This window comes from Ranitomeya imitator, chromosome 8 (assembly GCF_032444005.1).
Source record: "Ranitomeya imitator isolate aRanImi1 chromosome 8, aRanImi1.pri, whole genome shotgun sequence".
In the NCBI taxonomy this organism is placed as follows: domain Eukaryota; kingdom Metazoa; phylum Chordata; class Amphibia; order Anura; family Dendrobatidae; genus Ranitomeya; species Ranitomeya imitator.
In genome coordinates, this window is record NC_091289.1 from 119,468,301 (window position 1) to 119,485,766 (window position 17,466).

General features: G+C 44.1%; 1 protein-coding gene and 1 long non-coding RNA gene across 5 annotated transcripts in view; one reads left to right on the top strand and one right to left on the bottom strand.

Moving 5' to 3' along the window:
- LOC138647926 (uncharacterized) overlaps positions 1–17,466 on the bottom strand; it is a 422,930-nt gene that overhangs the window by 390,942 nt on the left and 14,522 nt on the right. The gene's annotated exons all lie outside the window — the stretch shown is intronic.
- Positions 1–17,466, top strand: part of LOC138647924 (complement factor H-like) — a 258,431-nt gene that overhangs the window by 111,215 nt on the left and 129,750 nt on the right. For all 4 annotated transcript variants that reach the window (XM_069737291.1, XM_069737288.1, XM_069737289.1 and 1 more), the window contains 2 exons: positions 749–825; positions 13,793–13,978. In XM_069737291.1, coding sequence (XP_069593392.1) covers positions 749–825; positions 13,793–13,978 — 263 coding nt within the window. The remainder of the gene's footprint in view (positions 1–748; positions 826–13,792; positions 13,979–17,466) is intronic.

The window sequence follows — 17,466 nt, forward strand, 5'->3', positions numbered from 1 at the left end:
GCACCAAGACAAGGGGACAATGTTCACACACTGGCCGCAACGGGGAACAGTGGACTTCAGGAACAGTGGACTTCGGGAACAGGACTGGCCACTCCAGGAAAAACATTCAGGCAATAGTCGCACCAGGACCATAGGACATCATTCAGTCACTAGTTACACAAGAACCAGGGATTCAGGTTCAGTACATCGCATTACAGCAAAAAGCAGAACACGCCGGGGACCCACGATGTGGGGCCAGGGTGGTGAGTATACCAGTGTCCCTGCATGGAGGGGGAAGGGGCACCATGCAGGAGCGTTAGCCACAGCACTACAGTGAGTATAGGCTGTTTTTATTTTCCATGGGGTAATGCAGTATTTGAGAAGAGATTATCCAAGTAGTGGGCAACCCTTTATGACAGATAACACAGCTTTGAGACGCCAGAAAAAAACCTATTTTGACACAAAACTTGACTTCAATTGATGGTTTATGCAATGTTAGGTTCTCTCAATACTCTTGAGATAACCTTCGGTGACAACTTATTATTAATATAGTGCTTTATTTGTCATGGTAAACTTTACTACATCTGATTGATCAATAAAAGACAAGGCGGAAAACTCCTTTAAATTTAGACCAACAAAATTAGTGGAATCAGTTCTTTATGAATTTGTTCTCTGTGGAATTTATGTTAAGGGGTAGACACGTAACACAGAACAAAATATTAATGTACACAATGTTTATTTCAATTCAATATATATGTTTTTTAACCAGGTATCAGATGATCAGCAGACATAATACCCGTATATGTGCGGCAGATGGATGGACAAATTTTCTTCCTCATTGTGAAGGTAACTGCTAACAATCAATGTACTGTACATTTCTATGAAGATTTACATTCCTCGATGTACAAACTATCAACTACTCTGATCCTACTGTTAGGGATTTCCATTTATGGTATTTATTTTCCTTTTAGTATGTAATATTTTAATAGTTTTAACTCCCTGCACCTCCGTGACATACAATGGGGAAAATAAGTATATGATACACTGCTGATTTTGCAAGTTTTCCCACCTACAAAAAATGGAGGGGTCTGTAATTATTATCGCAGGTACACTTCAGCTGTGAGAGACGGAATCTTAAAAAAAATCCAGAAAAACATTATTGTATGATTTTTACATACTTAATTTGCACTTTATTGCATGAATTAAGTATTTTATGCAATAGAAAAATAGTACTTAATATTTGAAATAGAAACCTGTGTTTGCAGTTACAGAGGTCAGTTGTTTCCTGTAGTTCTTGACCAAGCTTGCACACACTGCAGCAGGGATTTTGCCCCACTCCTCCATACTCTTTTTCTACAGATATTTCAGGTTACAGGGCTGTTGCTAGGCAACATTGAGTTTCAGCTCCCTCCAAAGATTTTCTATTGGGTTTAGGTCTGGAGACTGGCTAGGCTGTTATGGACCTGGTGGTTAGGAGCACCCGAAATGACCTGATGGTTAAACTAACAAGGACAAGCTCTGGGAAGTGGGAGCTCTGCTGAGCGCAACCCCATATCCTATCACACACACTAGAAATAGCCGTGGAGCGTACCTAACTCTACCTAGACGCCTCTTTACAGCCTAAGAGCTAACTGTGATGTGCTGCTGCAGTGCAGTATGGAGCAATCTCCACCAGGGGGTGCTGGATAAGGAAAGGAGGCTGCACACACAGCACAGCTACACTGAACAATAACACAGGTGTCACAGGTAAAGAAAGGGACATGAAACAAGCCAAGGTCATACACGGAGATAGCAGCACGGTACAGAAGGGGCGAGCAGAGAATCGTCGGGGGCAAGCAAGATGTCAGAACCTACCGGGAACGTGGTAACCAAAACGTGAGGCGTAAGACAGAGTCGGGGTACAGGCCAAAGGTCAGAACAAGTAACAAACGGGTGCAGTCAGTCAGAGGCAAAGAGGAACACTTAGAACAGGGATCCAGGTCAGGAGCTCAATCAGTGCAGGATGAACTTATAGCTGACACTGGCCCCCAGGCTGCAGAGGACTTAAATAACACAGCCAGCTCCAGGGAGAGGCAGAGAGGATTAACTCCCACATGACCAGTCCAGAGACAAGAGAGCTGAACATAATCTCAGAACTGGATCATGACACTAACTAGCCCTAGAGATAGAAAATAAAGCCTACCTTGCCTCAGAGAAATTCCCCAAAGAAAAAGGCAGCCCCCCACATATATTGACTGTGAGTTAAGATGAAAGTCACAAACACAGAAATGAAACAGGTTTCAGCAAAGGGAGGCCAGACTTACTAAACAGACTGAGGATAGGAAAGGTAACTTTGCGGTCAGCACAAAAAAACTACAAAAGACCACGCAGAGTGTGCAAAAAGACCTCTGCACCGACTCACGGTGCGGAGGTGCCACTCTGCATCCCAGAGCTTCCAGCTAGCAAGGCAAAATCATGATAGCAAGCTGGACAAGAAAATAATGAACAAATAATTAACTAGTAGTGACTTAGCTTCTGCAGGAGTAGACAGGTCACCAGAAAGATCCAGGAGTGAACTGAAGCAGTACAAGAACATTGACAGCTGGCATGGAGTAACGATCTGAGTGGAGTTAAATAGAACAGCCAGCCAAAGAATAAACTAAGTCACCTGTGGAAGGAACCTCAGAAGCAGCAGCTCCACTCACAGCCACCAGAGGGAGTCCATGGACAGAACTCGCCGAAGTACCATTCATGACCACAGGGGGAGTTTGATAACAGAATTCACAACAGTACCCCCCTTTGAGGAGGGGTCACCGAACCCTCACCAGAGCCCCCAGGCCGATCAGGATGAGCCAAATGAAAGGCACGAACTAGATCAGCAGCATGAACATCAGAGGCAAAAACCCAGGAATTATCTTCCTGACCATAACCCTTCCACTTGACCAGGTACTGGAGTTTCCGTCTTGAAATATGAGAATCCAAAATCTTCTCCACCACATACTCCAACTCCCCCTCGACCAACACCGGGGCAGGGGGATCAACGGAGGGAACCATAGGCGCCACGTATCTCCACAATAACGACCTATGGAACACATTATGGATGGCAAAAGAAGCTGGAAGGGCCAAACGAAATGACACAGGATTGAGAACTTCTGAAATCTTATACGGACCAATGAAACGAGGCTTAAACTTAGGAGAGGAAACCTTCATAGGAACATAACGAGACGACAACCAAACCAAATCCCCAACACGAAGTCGGGGACCAACACAGCGCCGGCGGTTAGCGAAACGTTGAGCCTTCTCCTGGGACAATGTCAAATTGTCCACCACATGAGTCCAAATCTGCTGCAACCTGTCCACCACAGTATCCACACCAGGACAGTCCGAAGGCTCAACTTGCCCTGAAGAGAAGCGAGGATGGAAACCAGAATTACAGAAAAAAGGCGAAACCAAAGTAGCCGAGCTGGCCCGATTATTAAGGGCGAACTCAGCCAAAGGCAAGAAGGACACCCAATCATCCTGATCAGCAGAAACAAAGCATCTAAGATATGTTTCCAAAGTCTGATTAGTTCATTCGGTTTGGCCATTAGTCTGAGGATGGAAAGCCAAAGAAAAAGACAAATCAATGCCCATCTTAGCACAAAAGGACCGCCAAAACCTCGAAACAAACTGGGAACCTCTGTCCGAGACGATGTTCTCCGGAATGCCATGCAAACGAACCACATGCTGGAAAAACAATGGCACCAAATCAGAGGAGGAAGGCAATTTAGACAAGGGTACCAAATGGACCATCTTAGAGAAGCAATCACAAACCACCCAAATGACCGACATCCTTTGAGAGACAGGGAGATCTGAAATAAAATCCATGGAAATATGCGTCCAGGGCCTCTTCGGGACCGGCAAGGGCAAAAGCAACCCACTGGCACGAGAACAGCAGGGCTTAGCCCGAGCACAAGTCCCACAGGACTACACAAAAGAACGCACATCCTGTGACAAAGAAGGCCACCAAAAGGATCTAGCCACCAAATCTCTGGTACCAAAGATTCCAGGATGACCAGCCAACACCGAACAATGAATCTCATAGATAACTCTACTAGTCCATCTATCAGGGACAAACAGTTTCTCCGCTGGACAACGTTCAGGTCTATCAGCCTGAAACTTCTGCAGCACCTGCCGCAAATCAGGGGAGATGGCAAACAAAATTACCCCCTCTTTGAGAATACCCGCCGGCTCAGGAACACCCGGAGAGTCAGGCACAAAACTCCTTGACAGGGCATCAGCCTTCACATTCTTAGAGCCCGGAAGGTACGAAACCACAAAATCAAAACGGGAGAAAAACAGCGACCATCGAGTCTGTCTAGGATTCAACCGTTTGGCAGACTCGAGATAAGTCAAATTCTTGTGATCCGTCAAGACCACAAAGCGATGCTTGGCTCCTTCAAGCCAATGTCGCCACTCCTCGAATGCCCACTTCATGGCCAACAACTCTCGATTGCCAACATCATAATTGCGCTCAGCAGGCGAGAACTTTCTTGAAAAGAAGGCACATGGTTTCATCACCGAGCCATCAGAACTTCTTTGCGACAAAACAGCCCCTGTTCCAATCTCAGAAGCATCAACCTCGACCTGAAACGGGAGCGAAACATCTGGCTGGCACAACACAGGGGCAGAAGAAAAACGACGCTTCAACTCCTGAAAAGCCTCTACAGCCGCAGAGGGCCAATTGACCACATCAGCACCTTTCTTGGTCAAATCAGTCAACGGTTTAGCAACACTAGAAAAATTAGCGATGAAGCGACGATAAAAATTAGCAAAGCCCAGGAACTTCTGCAGGCTCTTCACAGATGTCGGCTGAGTCCAATCATAAATGGCCTGAACTTTAACAGGGTCCATCTCGATAGTAGAAGGAGAAAAAATGAAACCCAAAAATGAAACCTTCTGAACTCCAAAGAGACATTTTGACCCCTTCACAAACAAGGAATTCGCGCGAAGGACCTGGAACACCATTCTGACCTGTTTCACATGAGACTCCCAATCATCCGAAAAGACCAAAATATCATCCAAATATACAATCATGAATCTATCCAGGTACTTTCGGAAGATGTCATGCATAAAGGACTGAAACACAGATGGAGCATTAGAAAGCCCGAATGGCATAACCAGGTATTCAAAATGGCCCTCAGGTGTATTAAATGCTGTTTTCCATTCATCGTCCCGTTTAATATGCACAAGATTATACGCCCCTCGAAGATCTATCTTGGTGAACCAACTAGCCCCCTTAATCCGAGCAAACAAATCAGACAGCAGCGGCAAAGGGTACTGAAATTTGACTATGATCTTATTAAGAAGGCGCTAATCAATACAAGGTCTCAAAGAACCATCCTTCTTGGCCACAAAAAAGAACCCTGCTCCCAATGGTGATTACGACGGGCGAATATGACCTTTCTCCAAGGATTCCTTTATATAACTCCGCATAGCGGCGTGCTGTGGCACAGATAAATTGAACAGTCGGCCCTTAGGAAACTTACTACCAGGAATCAAATTAATAGCACAATCGCAATCCCTATGAGGAGGTAGGGCACTGGATTTGGGCTCATCAAATACATCCCGGTAATCCGACAAAAACTCAGGGACTTCAGAAGGAGTGGAAGGCGAAATTGACAGCAATGGAACATCACCATGTACCCCTTGACAACCCCAGCTGGACACAGACATAGATTTCCAATCCAATACTGGATTATGGACCTGTAGCCATGGCAACCCCAAAACGACCACATCATGCAGATTATGCAACACCAAAAAGCGAATATCCTCCTGATGTGCAGGAGCCATGCACATGGTCAATTGAGTCCAGTACTGAGCCTTATTCTTGGCCAAAGGCGTAGCATCAATTCCTCTCAATGGAATAGGATACTGCAAGGGCTCCAAGAAAAAACCACAGCGCCTGGCAAACTCCAAGTCCGTCAAATTCAGGGTAGCGCCTGAATCCACAAATGCCATAACAGAATAGGACGACAAAGAGCAAATCAGAGTAACGGACAATAGAAATTTAGACTGTACCGTACCAATAGTGGCAGACCTAGCGAACCGCTTAGTGCGCTTAGGACAATCGGAGATAGCATGAGTGGAATCACCACAGTAAAAACACAGCCCATTCCGACGTCTGTGTTCTTGCCGTTCAGCTCTGGTCAAAGTCCTATCACATTGTATAGGCTCAGGCCTATGCTCAGAGAATACCGCCAAATGGTGCACAGCTTTGCGCTCACGCAAGCGCCGATCGATCTGAATGGCCAAGGACATAGACTCATTCAGACCAGCAGGCGTGGGAAATCCCACCATGACATCCTTAAGGGCTTCAGAAAGACCCTTTCTGAAAATTGCCGCCAGGGCACACTCATTCCACTGAGTAAGCACAGACCACTTTCTAAACTTCTGACAATATACCTCCGCTTCATCCTGACCCTGACACAAAGCCAGCAAGATTTTCTCTGCCTGATCCACTGAATTTGGTTCATCATAAAGCAATCCAAGCGCCAGAAAAAATGCATTTAGATCACGCAATGCAGGATCTCCTGGCGCAAGGGAAAATGCCCAGTCTTGAAGGTCGCCACGCAACAAAGAAATAATGATTTTTACTTGTTGAATGGGGTCACCAGAGGAGCGGGGTTTCAAAGCAAGAAACAGTGTACAATTATTTTTGAAATTCAGGAACTTGGATCTATCCCCAGAAAACAAATCAGGAATCGGAATTCTAGGCTCTAACATCGGATTCTGAACCACAAAATCTTGAATGTTTTGTACCCTTGCAGTGAGATGATCCACACAAGAGGACAGACCTTGAATGTCCATCGCTACACCTGTGTCCTGAACCACCCAGAGGTTTAGGGGAAAAGAAAGACAAAACACACTGCAGAGAAAAAAAAATGGTCTCAGAACTTCTCTTATCCCTCTATTGAGATGCATTAACACTTTGGGCCAGCTGTATTGTTATGGACCTGGTGGTTAGGAGCACCCGAAATGACCTGATGGTTAAACTAACAAGGACAAGCTCTGGGAAGTGGGAGCTCTGCTGACCGCAACCCCTAATCCGGCTATCACACACACTAGAAATAGCCGTGGAGCATACCTAACTCTACCTAGACGCCTCTTCACAGCCTAAGAGCTAACTTGCCCTAGAGATAGAAAATAAAGCCTACCTTGCCTCAGAGAAATTCCCCAAAGAAAAAGGCAGCCCCCCACATATATTGACTGTGAGTTAAGATGAAAGTCACAAACACAGAAATGAAACAGGTTTCAGCAAAGGGAGGCCAGACTTACTAAACAGACTGAGGATAGGAAAGGTAACTTTGCGGTCAGCACAAAAAACTACAAAAGACCACGCAGAGTGTGCAAAAAGACCTCCGCACCGACTCACGGTGCGGAGGTGCCACTCTGCATCCCAGAGCTTCCAGCTAGCAAGGCAAAATCATGATAGCAAGCTGGACAAAAAAACAATGAACAAATAATTAACTAGCAGGGACTTAGCTTCTGCAGGAGTAGACAGGTCACCAGAAAGATCCAGGAGCGAACTGAAGCAGTACAAGAACATTGACAGCTGGCATGGAGTAATGATCTGAGTGGAGTTAAATAGAACAGCCAGCCAAAGAATAAACTAAGTCACCTGTGGAAGGAACCTCAGAAGCAGCAGCTCCACTCCACCTCCACCAGAGGGAGTCCATGGACAGAACTCGCCGAAGTACCATTCATGACCACAGGGGGGAGTTTGATAACAGAATTCACAACACTTGGCAACTCCAGGACCTTGAAATGCTTCTTACGGAGCCACTCCTTAGTTGCCCTGGCTGTGTTTTGGGTCATTGTCATGCTGGAAGGCCCAGCTACGACCCATTTTCAATGCTCTTACTGAGGAAAGGAGGTCGTTGGCAAAACTCTCACAATACATGACCACATTCATCCTCCCTTCAATAAGGTGCAGAAGTCCTATCTCATTTGCATAAAAACATCCCCAAAGTATGATGTTTCCCCCACCATGTTTCATGGTTGTGATGGTGTTCTTGGGATTGTACTCATCCTTCTTCTTCTAAACACGGCAAATGGAGTTGATACCAAAAGTTCTATTCTGATCTCATCTGACCACATGACCTTCTCCCCTGCCTCCTCTAGATCATCCAGATGGTCATTGGAGAACTTAAAATGGGCCTCCACATATGCTGGCATGAGCAGGGGGACCTGGTATGTTCTGCAGGATTTTAATCCAGGATGACGTAGTGTATTACGAATTGTAATGTTTGAGACTGTGCTCTCTTCAGGATATTGACTAGGTCCTTCCATGTAGTTCTGTTCTGATTCCTGACCTTTCTCAGAATCATCCTTACCACACAAGACGAAATTATGCCTGAAGATCCAGACCGAAGAAGATTAACAGTCATCTTCTGTTTCTTTCAATTTCTAATAAATGTAGCTATAGTTGTTGCCTACTCACCAAGCTGTTTGCCTATTGTTCTGTAGCCCATCCCAGCTTTGTGCAAGTCTGCAATTTTTCCCCTGGTGTCCTTAGGCAGCCTATTGGTCTTGGCCATTGTGGATAGGCTGGAGTGTGATTAGTTGACTGTGTGCACAGGTGTCTTTTATATAAGTAACAAGTTCAAACAGGTGCAATTAATACAGGTAATGAGTGCAGAATAGGAGAGCTTCTTAAAGAAAACCTAACAGGTCTGTGAAAGCCAGAATTTTTGCTGGTTGGTAGGTGATCAATTACTTATTTCATGCAATTTAATTATGTAAAAATCATACAATGTGATTTTCTGCTTTCTATTTTTAGATTCTGTCTTTCACAGTTGAAGTACACCTTTGATAAACATTACAGACATCTCCATTCTTTGTAGGTGGGAAAACTTGCTGTGTTTTTTTTAACAATCTAACTAAGGGTTTAATAATGGGGGCGTCTTATAGACGTCTCTCAATTACTAACCTCTGGTATATCTTCATCAACCCCACAAATATTACCCATTTGCCACAGCACCAGGGCAAGTGGGAAAAGCCAGGCAAAGTGGCAGAATCGGAGCATATAATAGTTGCATCCTTTCTGGGGTGGCTGCAGGTGCTATTCTTATCCTTTACCCATGGCCCTCTACCAGTCCGAGAATAACAGCCCTCAGCTGTCTGCTTTAGCTTGGCTGGTTGTCAAAAATGGGAGGGATCCCATGCCGTTTTTTAAATTATTTCTATAAATAAAAATATTAAATTACTTAAATCATTTAAAACATGGCAAGGGGACCCCTCTATTCCTAATAACCAACCATAATAAAGCTTATAGCTGAGTGTTGTAGCCCACAGATGTCAGTTTTGCCATGCTGGTTATCAAAAATAGAGGGGAACCCATGATATCAGCAGGTATCTGTGACCGGAGGACAACTTTTCACTTCCGGTCACAGCAGTTGGCTCACGCTGTCTTGTGACAGCGTGGGAACTGCATATCTCTAACCGGCAGTAATATTCTTACCGCTGATCAGAGCTAGCGTTTTGCCACGCTGCCATGCAGATGACAGCGTGGTGAACAATGGATGTTTTGGGCACCTGATTCATCTGAATGGGGTCCAGGTGCTGTTCCGGTAATCAAACTGAACTTTGTTTAACTGTTGGAAATAAATTACTTGGCACTCAGGAGATTTTTGCAAGATGAAAGGTGAACAATTCGTTTATTTAGTGCATCCAGTTTAAAGATTTTAAACGTTTTCGGTCTAATCACAAGACCTTCATCAGAAACAGTTTTTTTTGAGGTACTGGAAGCCACAAATAACCTGTATGGATCCACACAGGTGTCAGCCAATGCCCGGGAAAGGTGAGCGCCTGAGAAAGCCTGGAGGTATAGACGAGAAGCGCTGCTGCAGGGCGATATACTCGCAGGAGAGAATGCGCTGTAGTCTCCAGAGAACGGCGCCGCACTGCTGGGGTGGACACACTCCCAGGACCGCTTTGTTTAACTGTTGGTTCGAACCCCCTGGACCCGAACAAGCAGCGATTCGCTCATCAATAATCTGCATGTTTTATGCGGGTGTCCACACGACATGATGCATAATAATATTCTCTGATTATTGAGGATTTGCTTTGTTTTTATTGCTTCCCTCCATTATATGATGTGTTCATGGTGCAGAATTTAAGCAGTGTTTTTAATAGTACAGAAAAGCTTTGATTCTATGTTTAAACATCGAACAGTATATTTTTACATGTGTATTTTACAAAGTTTATTGAGAAAAATTGAATCAAATCTGCACAATTCAACAGCATCTTAAGACGCACAGTGGGCACAGTTTTCATTAAATTACATCCACTTTGCTAGGACAGTTTGGCCATGTTCACACATAGTGTAAAGCTATGTTCTCATGTTGCATTTTTAATGTGTTTTTTTTCTGCAAAATTTAAGCTGCATTGTACAGTACTAGCAAAGGTGACAAGATTTCAGAAATCCCATGCACACACATTGTTTTTTTTTCTCACTGATTTGGAAAACTGCTGCACTCTAGCAAATTGCAGCATGTCACTTCCTTCCACGTATTTTCACAGTTTTTGTAGCATTTTTTCACCCATAGGAAACCATGTGTATGCTCAAAAACACAGCAAAAAAAGCAGGCATCAGGGTTTAAAAAAAGATATGTCTCTGCGCTATGTAAACAGTATAAGAAAATAAGTATTTGACCTCTTGCTGATTTTGTAAGTTTTCCCAATGACAAAAGACATGAACAGTCTGTATATTTTAAGAGTAGTTTAATTTTAACATTGAGAAATAGAATATCAAAAATAAAATCCCGAAAATCACAATGTATAAATTATATAAATGTATTTGCATTTTGCAGTGAGAAATAAATATTTCATCCTTCTGGCAAACAAGACTTAAAACTTGGTGGCAAATCCCTTGTTGGCAAGCACAGCAGTCAGACATTTGTTGTAGTTGATGATGAGGTTTGCGCACATGTCAGGAGGAATTTTGGTCCACTCCTCTTTGCAGATCATCTCTAAATCATAAAGATTTTGAGGCTGTCGCTTGGCAACTTGAAGCTTCAACTCCCTCCATAAGTTTTCTATGGAATTAAGGTCTGAAGACTGGCTAGGCCACTCCATGACCTTAATGTGCATCTTTTTGAACCACTCCTTTGTTGCCTTGGCTCTATGTTTTGGGTCATTGTCTTGCTGGAAGACCTAGCCACGACCCATTTTTAATGTCCTGGTGGTGTGAAGGAGGTTGTAACTCAGGATTTTGCGGCACCTGGCTCCGTCCATTCTCCCGTTAATGGGTGACTAGTCCTGTGCCCTTAGCAGAGAAATAGCCCCCAAAAATAATGAGTCTACCTCCATCCTTGACAGTGGGGACAGTGTTCTTTGGGTCATAGGCAGCTTTTCTCTTCCTCCAAAAATGGCGAGTTGAGTTAATGCCAAAGACCTCAATTTTTGTCTCATCTGACTAAAGCACCTTCTTCCAATCACTCACAGAATCATCCATATGTTCATTGGCAAATTTCAGATGGGCCTGCACAAGTACCTTCTTGAGTCTTGCAGGCACTGCAGGATTTTAAACCTTTACAGCGCAATATATTTTCTTGGTGACTGTGGTCCCAGCTGCCTTGAGATCATTAACAGGTTCCCCCCGTGTAGTTTTAGGCTGATCTGTCATCTTCCTCATGATCAAGGATACTCCATGAGGTGAGATTTTGCAAGGTGCCCAACATTGATTTGGATTGACAGTCATTTTGTATTTCTTCCATTTTCTTACTATTGCACCAACAGTTGTCACATTCTCATTCAGCATCTTACTTATGGTTTTGTAGCCCATTCCAGCTTTATGCAGGTCTTTGATATTGTCCCTGACATCCTTATAAAGCTCTTTGGACTTGCCCATGTTGTAGAGGCAAAGGAGTATATCGGTTTACAAAAAAAGCATTTATTAATATTAAATATATAGTAAAAAGATACAAAATGGTAAACAAAAGAAAAAAATATGGTGCACAAAGATGATGTTATAAGACCACCGGTGCCAGAGACCCACTGCACAGTAGCGGAAAGCATAAATTCAATGACATAAATAGTATAATTTATCTCATCCCCTTGATAAACCTATGCATTAAAGAAGCGAAACGTACGTTGAGGTATTTTTCGATCAAGCCCGGTGCCACCCACCCTTTTCTTTACCGGTAAGCGCTATTTAAATTACAAGTACTCTTTCAGACAATTATGTCATAAGTAATTATACTATTTATCTCATTGAATTTATGCTTTCCGCTACTGTGCAGTGGGTCTCTGTCACCGGTGGTCTTATAACATCATCTTTGTGCACAATATTATTTTCTTTTGTTTACTATTTTGTATCTTTTTACTATATATTTAATATCAATAAATACTTTTTTTGTAAACCGACATACTCCTTTTTCTTCTTATTCTGTTATCTATATGGAGTTGGTTGTTCCACTGTTTTGGGATATGTTTTGCACAACCTAGTGCAAAAATTTGTCGCAATAATGACATTACCTGGTGTTGTTCCCATGTTGTAGCAGTTAGAGGTCTGACTGATTCATTGAGTCTGTGGACAGGAGGCATTTATAAAGGTGACTATGTAAGACAGCTGTCTTTAATGCAGGTAACGAGTTGATTAAGGAGTGGCATCTGCCAACATAAACCTTTCCAGAAATTTTTAATACATTCAGGAACTGGAGTAACAAAGTAAGGAACCCCACTATAAATTAATTTGTCAAGCAAGCGTTATCATGCCCTGTCCCACCTCGGCTTCTCCTCAGCTCCAGAGTTTCCCAAATCTGGTGTAAAATTGCCAAAAGATTACATATTTTTGCACAACTTCCTTTTGCTCAAATATTTTGCAACGTTTGAAGTTTTTTTTTTACTCCAGAATTCTGATGCAATCACCATGATGAATCAGAAAATTAAAATTTTATGGTTTCAGAAAAAGAGGAGCAAAAAGAAAAACACAAAAGTAAATATTAGCTGCATACACAAGGGGTTAATAAGTGCCAGATGGTGGCAGAAGTGTCCGCTGGGCACCTGCCCTCTGAGTTTTTGCAGCCAGATAGCTAGTGTTAAAGGGAACCTGTCACCCTGTTTTTTCAGTAGGAGAAAAAAATACCGTTAAATAGGGCCTGAGCTGTGCTTTACAATAGGGTATTTTTTGTCCCCTGATTCCCTACCTATGCTGCCGAACTACCTTACAAAAGTGGCCTTTTTCGCCTGTCAATCAGGCTGGTCAGGTTAGATGGGCGTGGTCACAGCGCTGTTTCTCTCCCACATCGTGGTGGCGTAGTGCTTCTCGCATGCGCAAGTGCCGAATGCACTGCGCAGCTGTAGAAAAAGAGCGCGCTCGCCGCTATTCAGCGGTTTCTTGGTGGGCGCGGCCATCTTCCTGAGATTCGAACTCGGCTTCAGGAAAATGGCCACCGCGATGTCCATCTGCGCACGCGCGGCATCCCGCGGCCATTTTCCTGAAGCCCCGGGAAGCAGGAGACTTCATCTGCGCACGCGCGGCCTCAGGAAGATGGCCGCACCCACCGAGAAACCGCTGAAGCTAACCTGAGAGTTTTTCTCATAAATAGCTTTTGTCATCTATATACAGGCTCGTAGCAAATGCCTGGTTGCTGGAGAGCTCACCAATGGACCCCTTATCAATAACAAGCGCTGCGGAATATGTTGGCGCTATATAAATAAAATTATTATTATTATAAATTATCAAGATCTTGGTCTTGTCCACACACTGCAGTTTTTTTTTCCTTTTTTCAAGCGAAAGCCAAATTGAACAAAAACTTAATTGATCGTGTTACTTCTAATTTTATTACAGCTCGTCTATGTCCACCAGTGATGGATGACAGTGTGAGAGTCATTACTTCTGTGGCAGATGATGAATTTTCTATGGGCCATGTTATAAACTTGAAATGCAAAAATCCGAAGCACACTCTCAGTGGACCATCTCAAATTTATTGTACTGAACATGGAACATGGAATGTGGATCCTCCAACCTGTAAAGGTGATGTAATCATTCACAATGTCTTAGGCCTCATTCAGACGTCCGTGTTGCATGTACATGTTTTATCCTTTTTTTCATGTATCCATTATAATCTATGGAGCTGTTCACCTGTTCATGTTGTTTCAAGGACCGCGTGTCCGTGTAAATCTCATGTCCGATTTTTGCCAGTAGCATGAATGACAAGGGTCAATACAAGTCTATGGGTCCTGGAAAAGCACGTACAGCACACGGTTGGCATCAATGTACAGTCCAGGTGCCATCCATGTGCTGTTTGTTTAACATTGCAAAGTATAGGAGGAGCTCAGTAATTTGTTTATCCATCTGTGAAAAATAGTAGTGACACACGTATCCAAAACACTAATGACACCAGTACCATTTTCTCATGCATGTGTTTTAACACAAACGTGTGTATGAAGCCTGCGGTCTCGTTCACACGAGCGTATGACACGGCCGAATGCTAGCCGATGTTTTATCTTATAGCACTCCGACCAATGTTATATTATAAGGGTATGTTCACACGTTCAGGATTTCCATCCTTTTTTTTTCAGGACAGTTTTTTTTAAAAACTGCAGCTCTTGGCAGAAAACGCAGGTCCTTTTTTTGTCCTTTTTTGATGCGTTTTTGATGCGTTTTTTGATGCGTTTTTTGATGCGTTTTTTTATCCTTTTTTTACTGTGTGTTTCCTAGGAAGCTTTTTAGGGCTAAAATGGCTGAAAATACCTAACCCTACCCCTAACCCTACCCCTAACCCTACCCCTAACCCTAACCCTACCCCTAACCCTACCCCTAACCTTACCCCTAACCCTAACCCTACCCCTAACCCTACCCCTAACCCTAACCCTACCCCTAACCCTACCCCTAACCCTAACCCTACCCCTAACCCTAACCCTACCCCTAACCCTACCCCTAACCCTACCCCTAACCCTACCCCTAACCCTAACCCTATTCTAACCTTAGTGAAAAAAAAAAAAAAATTCTTAATTTTTTTTATTGTCCCTACCAATGGGGGTGACAAAGTGGGGGGGTGTCATTTACTATTTTTTTATTTTGATCACTGAGATAGGTTATATCTCAGTGATCAAAATGCACTTTGGAGCGAATCTGCCGGCCGGCAGATTCGGCGGGCGCACTGCGCATGCGCCCGCCATTTTGCAAGATGGCGGCGCCCAGGGAGAAGATGGCCGGACGGACACCGGGACGCTGGGTAAGTATAAGGGGGGGAGATTAGGGCACGGGGGGGGCATCGGAGCACTGGGGGGGCATCGGAGCACGGGGGGGGGGGGGCATCGGAGCACGGGGGGGGGGGCATCGGAGCACGGGGGGGCGGGATCGGAGCACGGGGGGGCAGCCACACTCCGCCCACGCACTTCCGCCCGCTCCCCCGCACTTCCTGCTGCAGCGGTTCTGCACATCAAATCGCAGTAAAACCCGCAGATATATTTTTGATCTGCGGGTTTTACTGCGATTTTGACCTCACAATGGAGGTCTATGGGTGCAGAACCGCTGCGGTTCAGGAAGAAGAATTGACATGCTCCTTCTTTTTTCCGGGAGCTATTCAGCGCGTCTTTTTTTTTACAATTTCCGGACCATGTGCACAGTGTGTCCTGTTTTCTATAGGGTACAGTGTACTGTACCCTGCATGGAAAACAGCTGCGGAACCGCAGCCGCAAAACCGCCGCGGTTCCGCGGTAAAAAACGCACTGTGTGAACATGGCCTAAGGTAGTGGAGATCTGCGATTTTTCTCATGCTCATTCAGTCTATGCTTGGAACACATCGGACAAGACTCGGATGTGATCAGTCACACTAACATGGCACTCGGCTTAAACTCTGGCAGAGTCTCATCCACGTGTCATTAATAGTGATGAGTGAATATACTCGCTACTTGAGATTTCTCGAGCACGCTCAGGGGTCCTCCGAGTATTTTTTAGTGCTCGGAGATTTAGTTTTTATTGCCGCAGCTGAATGATTTACTTATACTAGCCAGTATAAGTACATGCGGGGGTTGCAGGGTTCCTAGGGAATCCCCACATGTACTTATGCTGGCTAACAGATGTAAATCATTCAGCTGCGGCAAGAAAAACTAAATTTCTGAGCACTAAAAAATGCTTGGAGGACACCCGAGTGTGCTCGAGAAATCTCGAGTAACGAGTATATTTGCTCATCACTAGTCATTAACATAATCGGCCAATTCTCTCACATGAGAGAATCTACACTTGTGTGACCCCGGCCTTAGGGCTCATACTCACATGCGAGAAACTAGGATGAGTCTACAATGGCATTAAAATAAAAACAAAAACTGGCCACTTTTGATTTGTTGATGTGTCCTCTTTAAAGCTCATTCTCTATGTTGGATAACAAGGATGTTCACCAACATTTCCAAATTATGCTATGAGAATCTCTGCCTAAGGGCTCATACTCACCTGCGAGAAACTCGGATGAATCTCACATGTTAATACCCGGCACTCAGATCGGAGCGTTCGGCCTCATAGCAATACATGCAGCCGCACGCTCCGCTCCTGAGTGCCGGCTATTAACATGCGAGACTCGTCCGAATTTCTCGCAGGTGAGTATGAGCCCTTAGGCAAAGATTTTCATAGCATAATTTGGAAATGTTGGCGAACATCCTTGTTATCCAACATAGAGAATGAACTTTAAAGAGGACACATCAATAAATCAAAGGTGGCCAGTTTTTCTTTTAATTTTAATGCCATTGCTCCTGGATCGCCCCCAGACACAGGGCCACGCGTTCTCGGTACCGGGCCTCTCTGGTTCGGTTCTGAGGCTGTCACGGTGGCTAGACCCGGTCCGCGACCCTGTAACCAACTGAGGTAGTGAAGTAATAACACGATCAAAGTTTATAAAAATATAGAATTCTTTATTAATACATTTAGACAGAAGTATTTCAATACGTAGAAAATATAACTACAAATAACCGTTATATACAATTTACAGCAATAGTGAACACACCATTGCGCATGGACTAGAATAAAATCAGCAACAGAGACAAAGTATAGAGAGTGTGACTGATCCTAAACCTGCCAATCTACATAATATGAAGACAATATCATGACATAATAGTCCGTAAGTTTGCAGATTGATATAGCCCTAACTAGTATATCAGCTTAATGGAGCATGCTAATATAACACCTGAATGGATAATTAGCCCTTATAAATAAGGGGTGAACATTAACTAAATAAACATGGTAACAGAGGGTCACAAAATAGACCCAACCTATATGTATAGAATTAAACATCCACCAGGAGAATATAGCATAATAAAGTCAGTCCATTACCTGCGGCCATATCGGTACAGGATAGCAGTCACACGAACACCTCGACGCGCGTTTTGCTGACCCCGCAGCTTCGTCAGGAGGTGACCCATGATGTATATGGTGTCTATATATATCCTAACAGTAATTGTCTAGCTGTCTGCAGCTGTAGCGGCGCGTACCCGGCATGTTGTCGCTCCGTACTGAGCCCGGCGCTC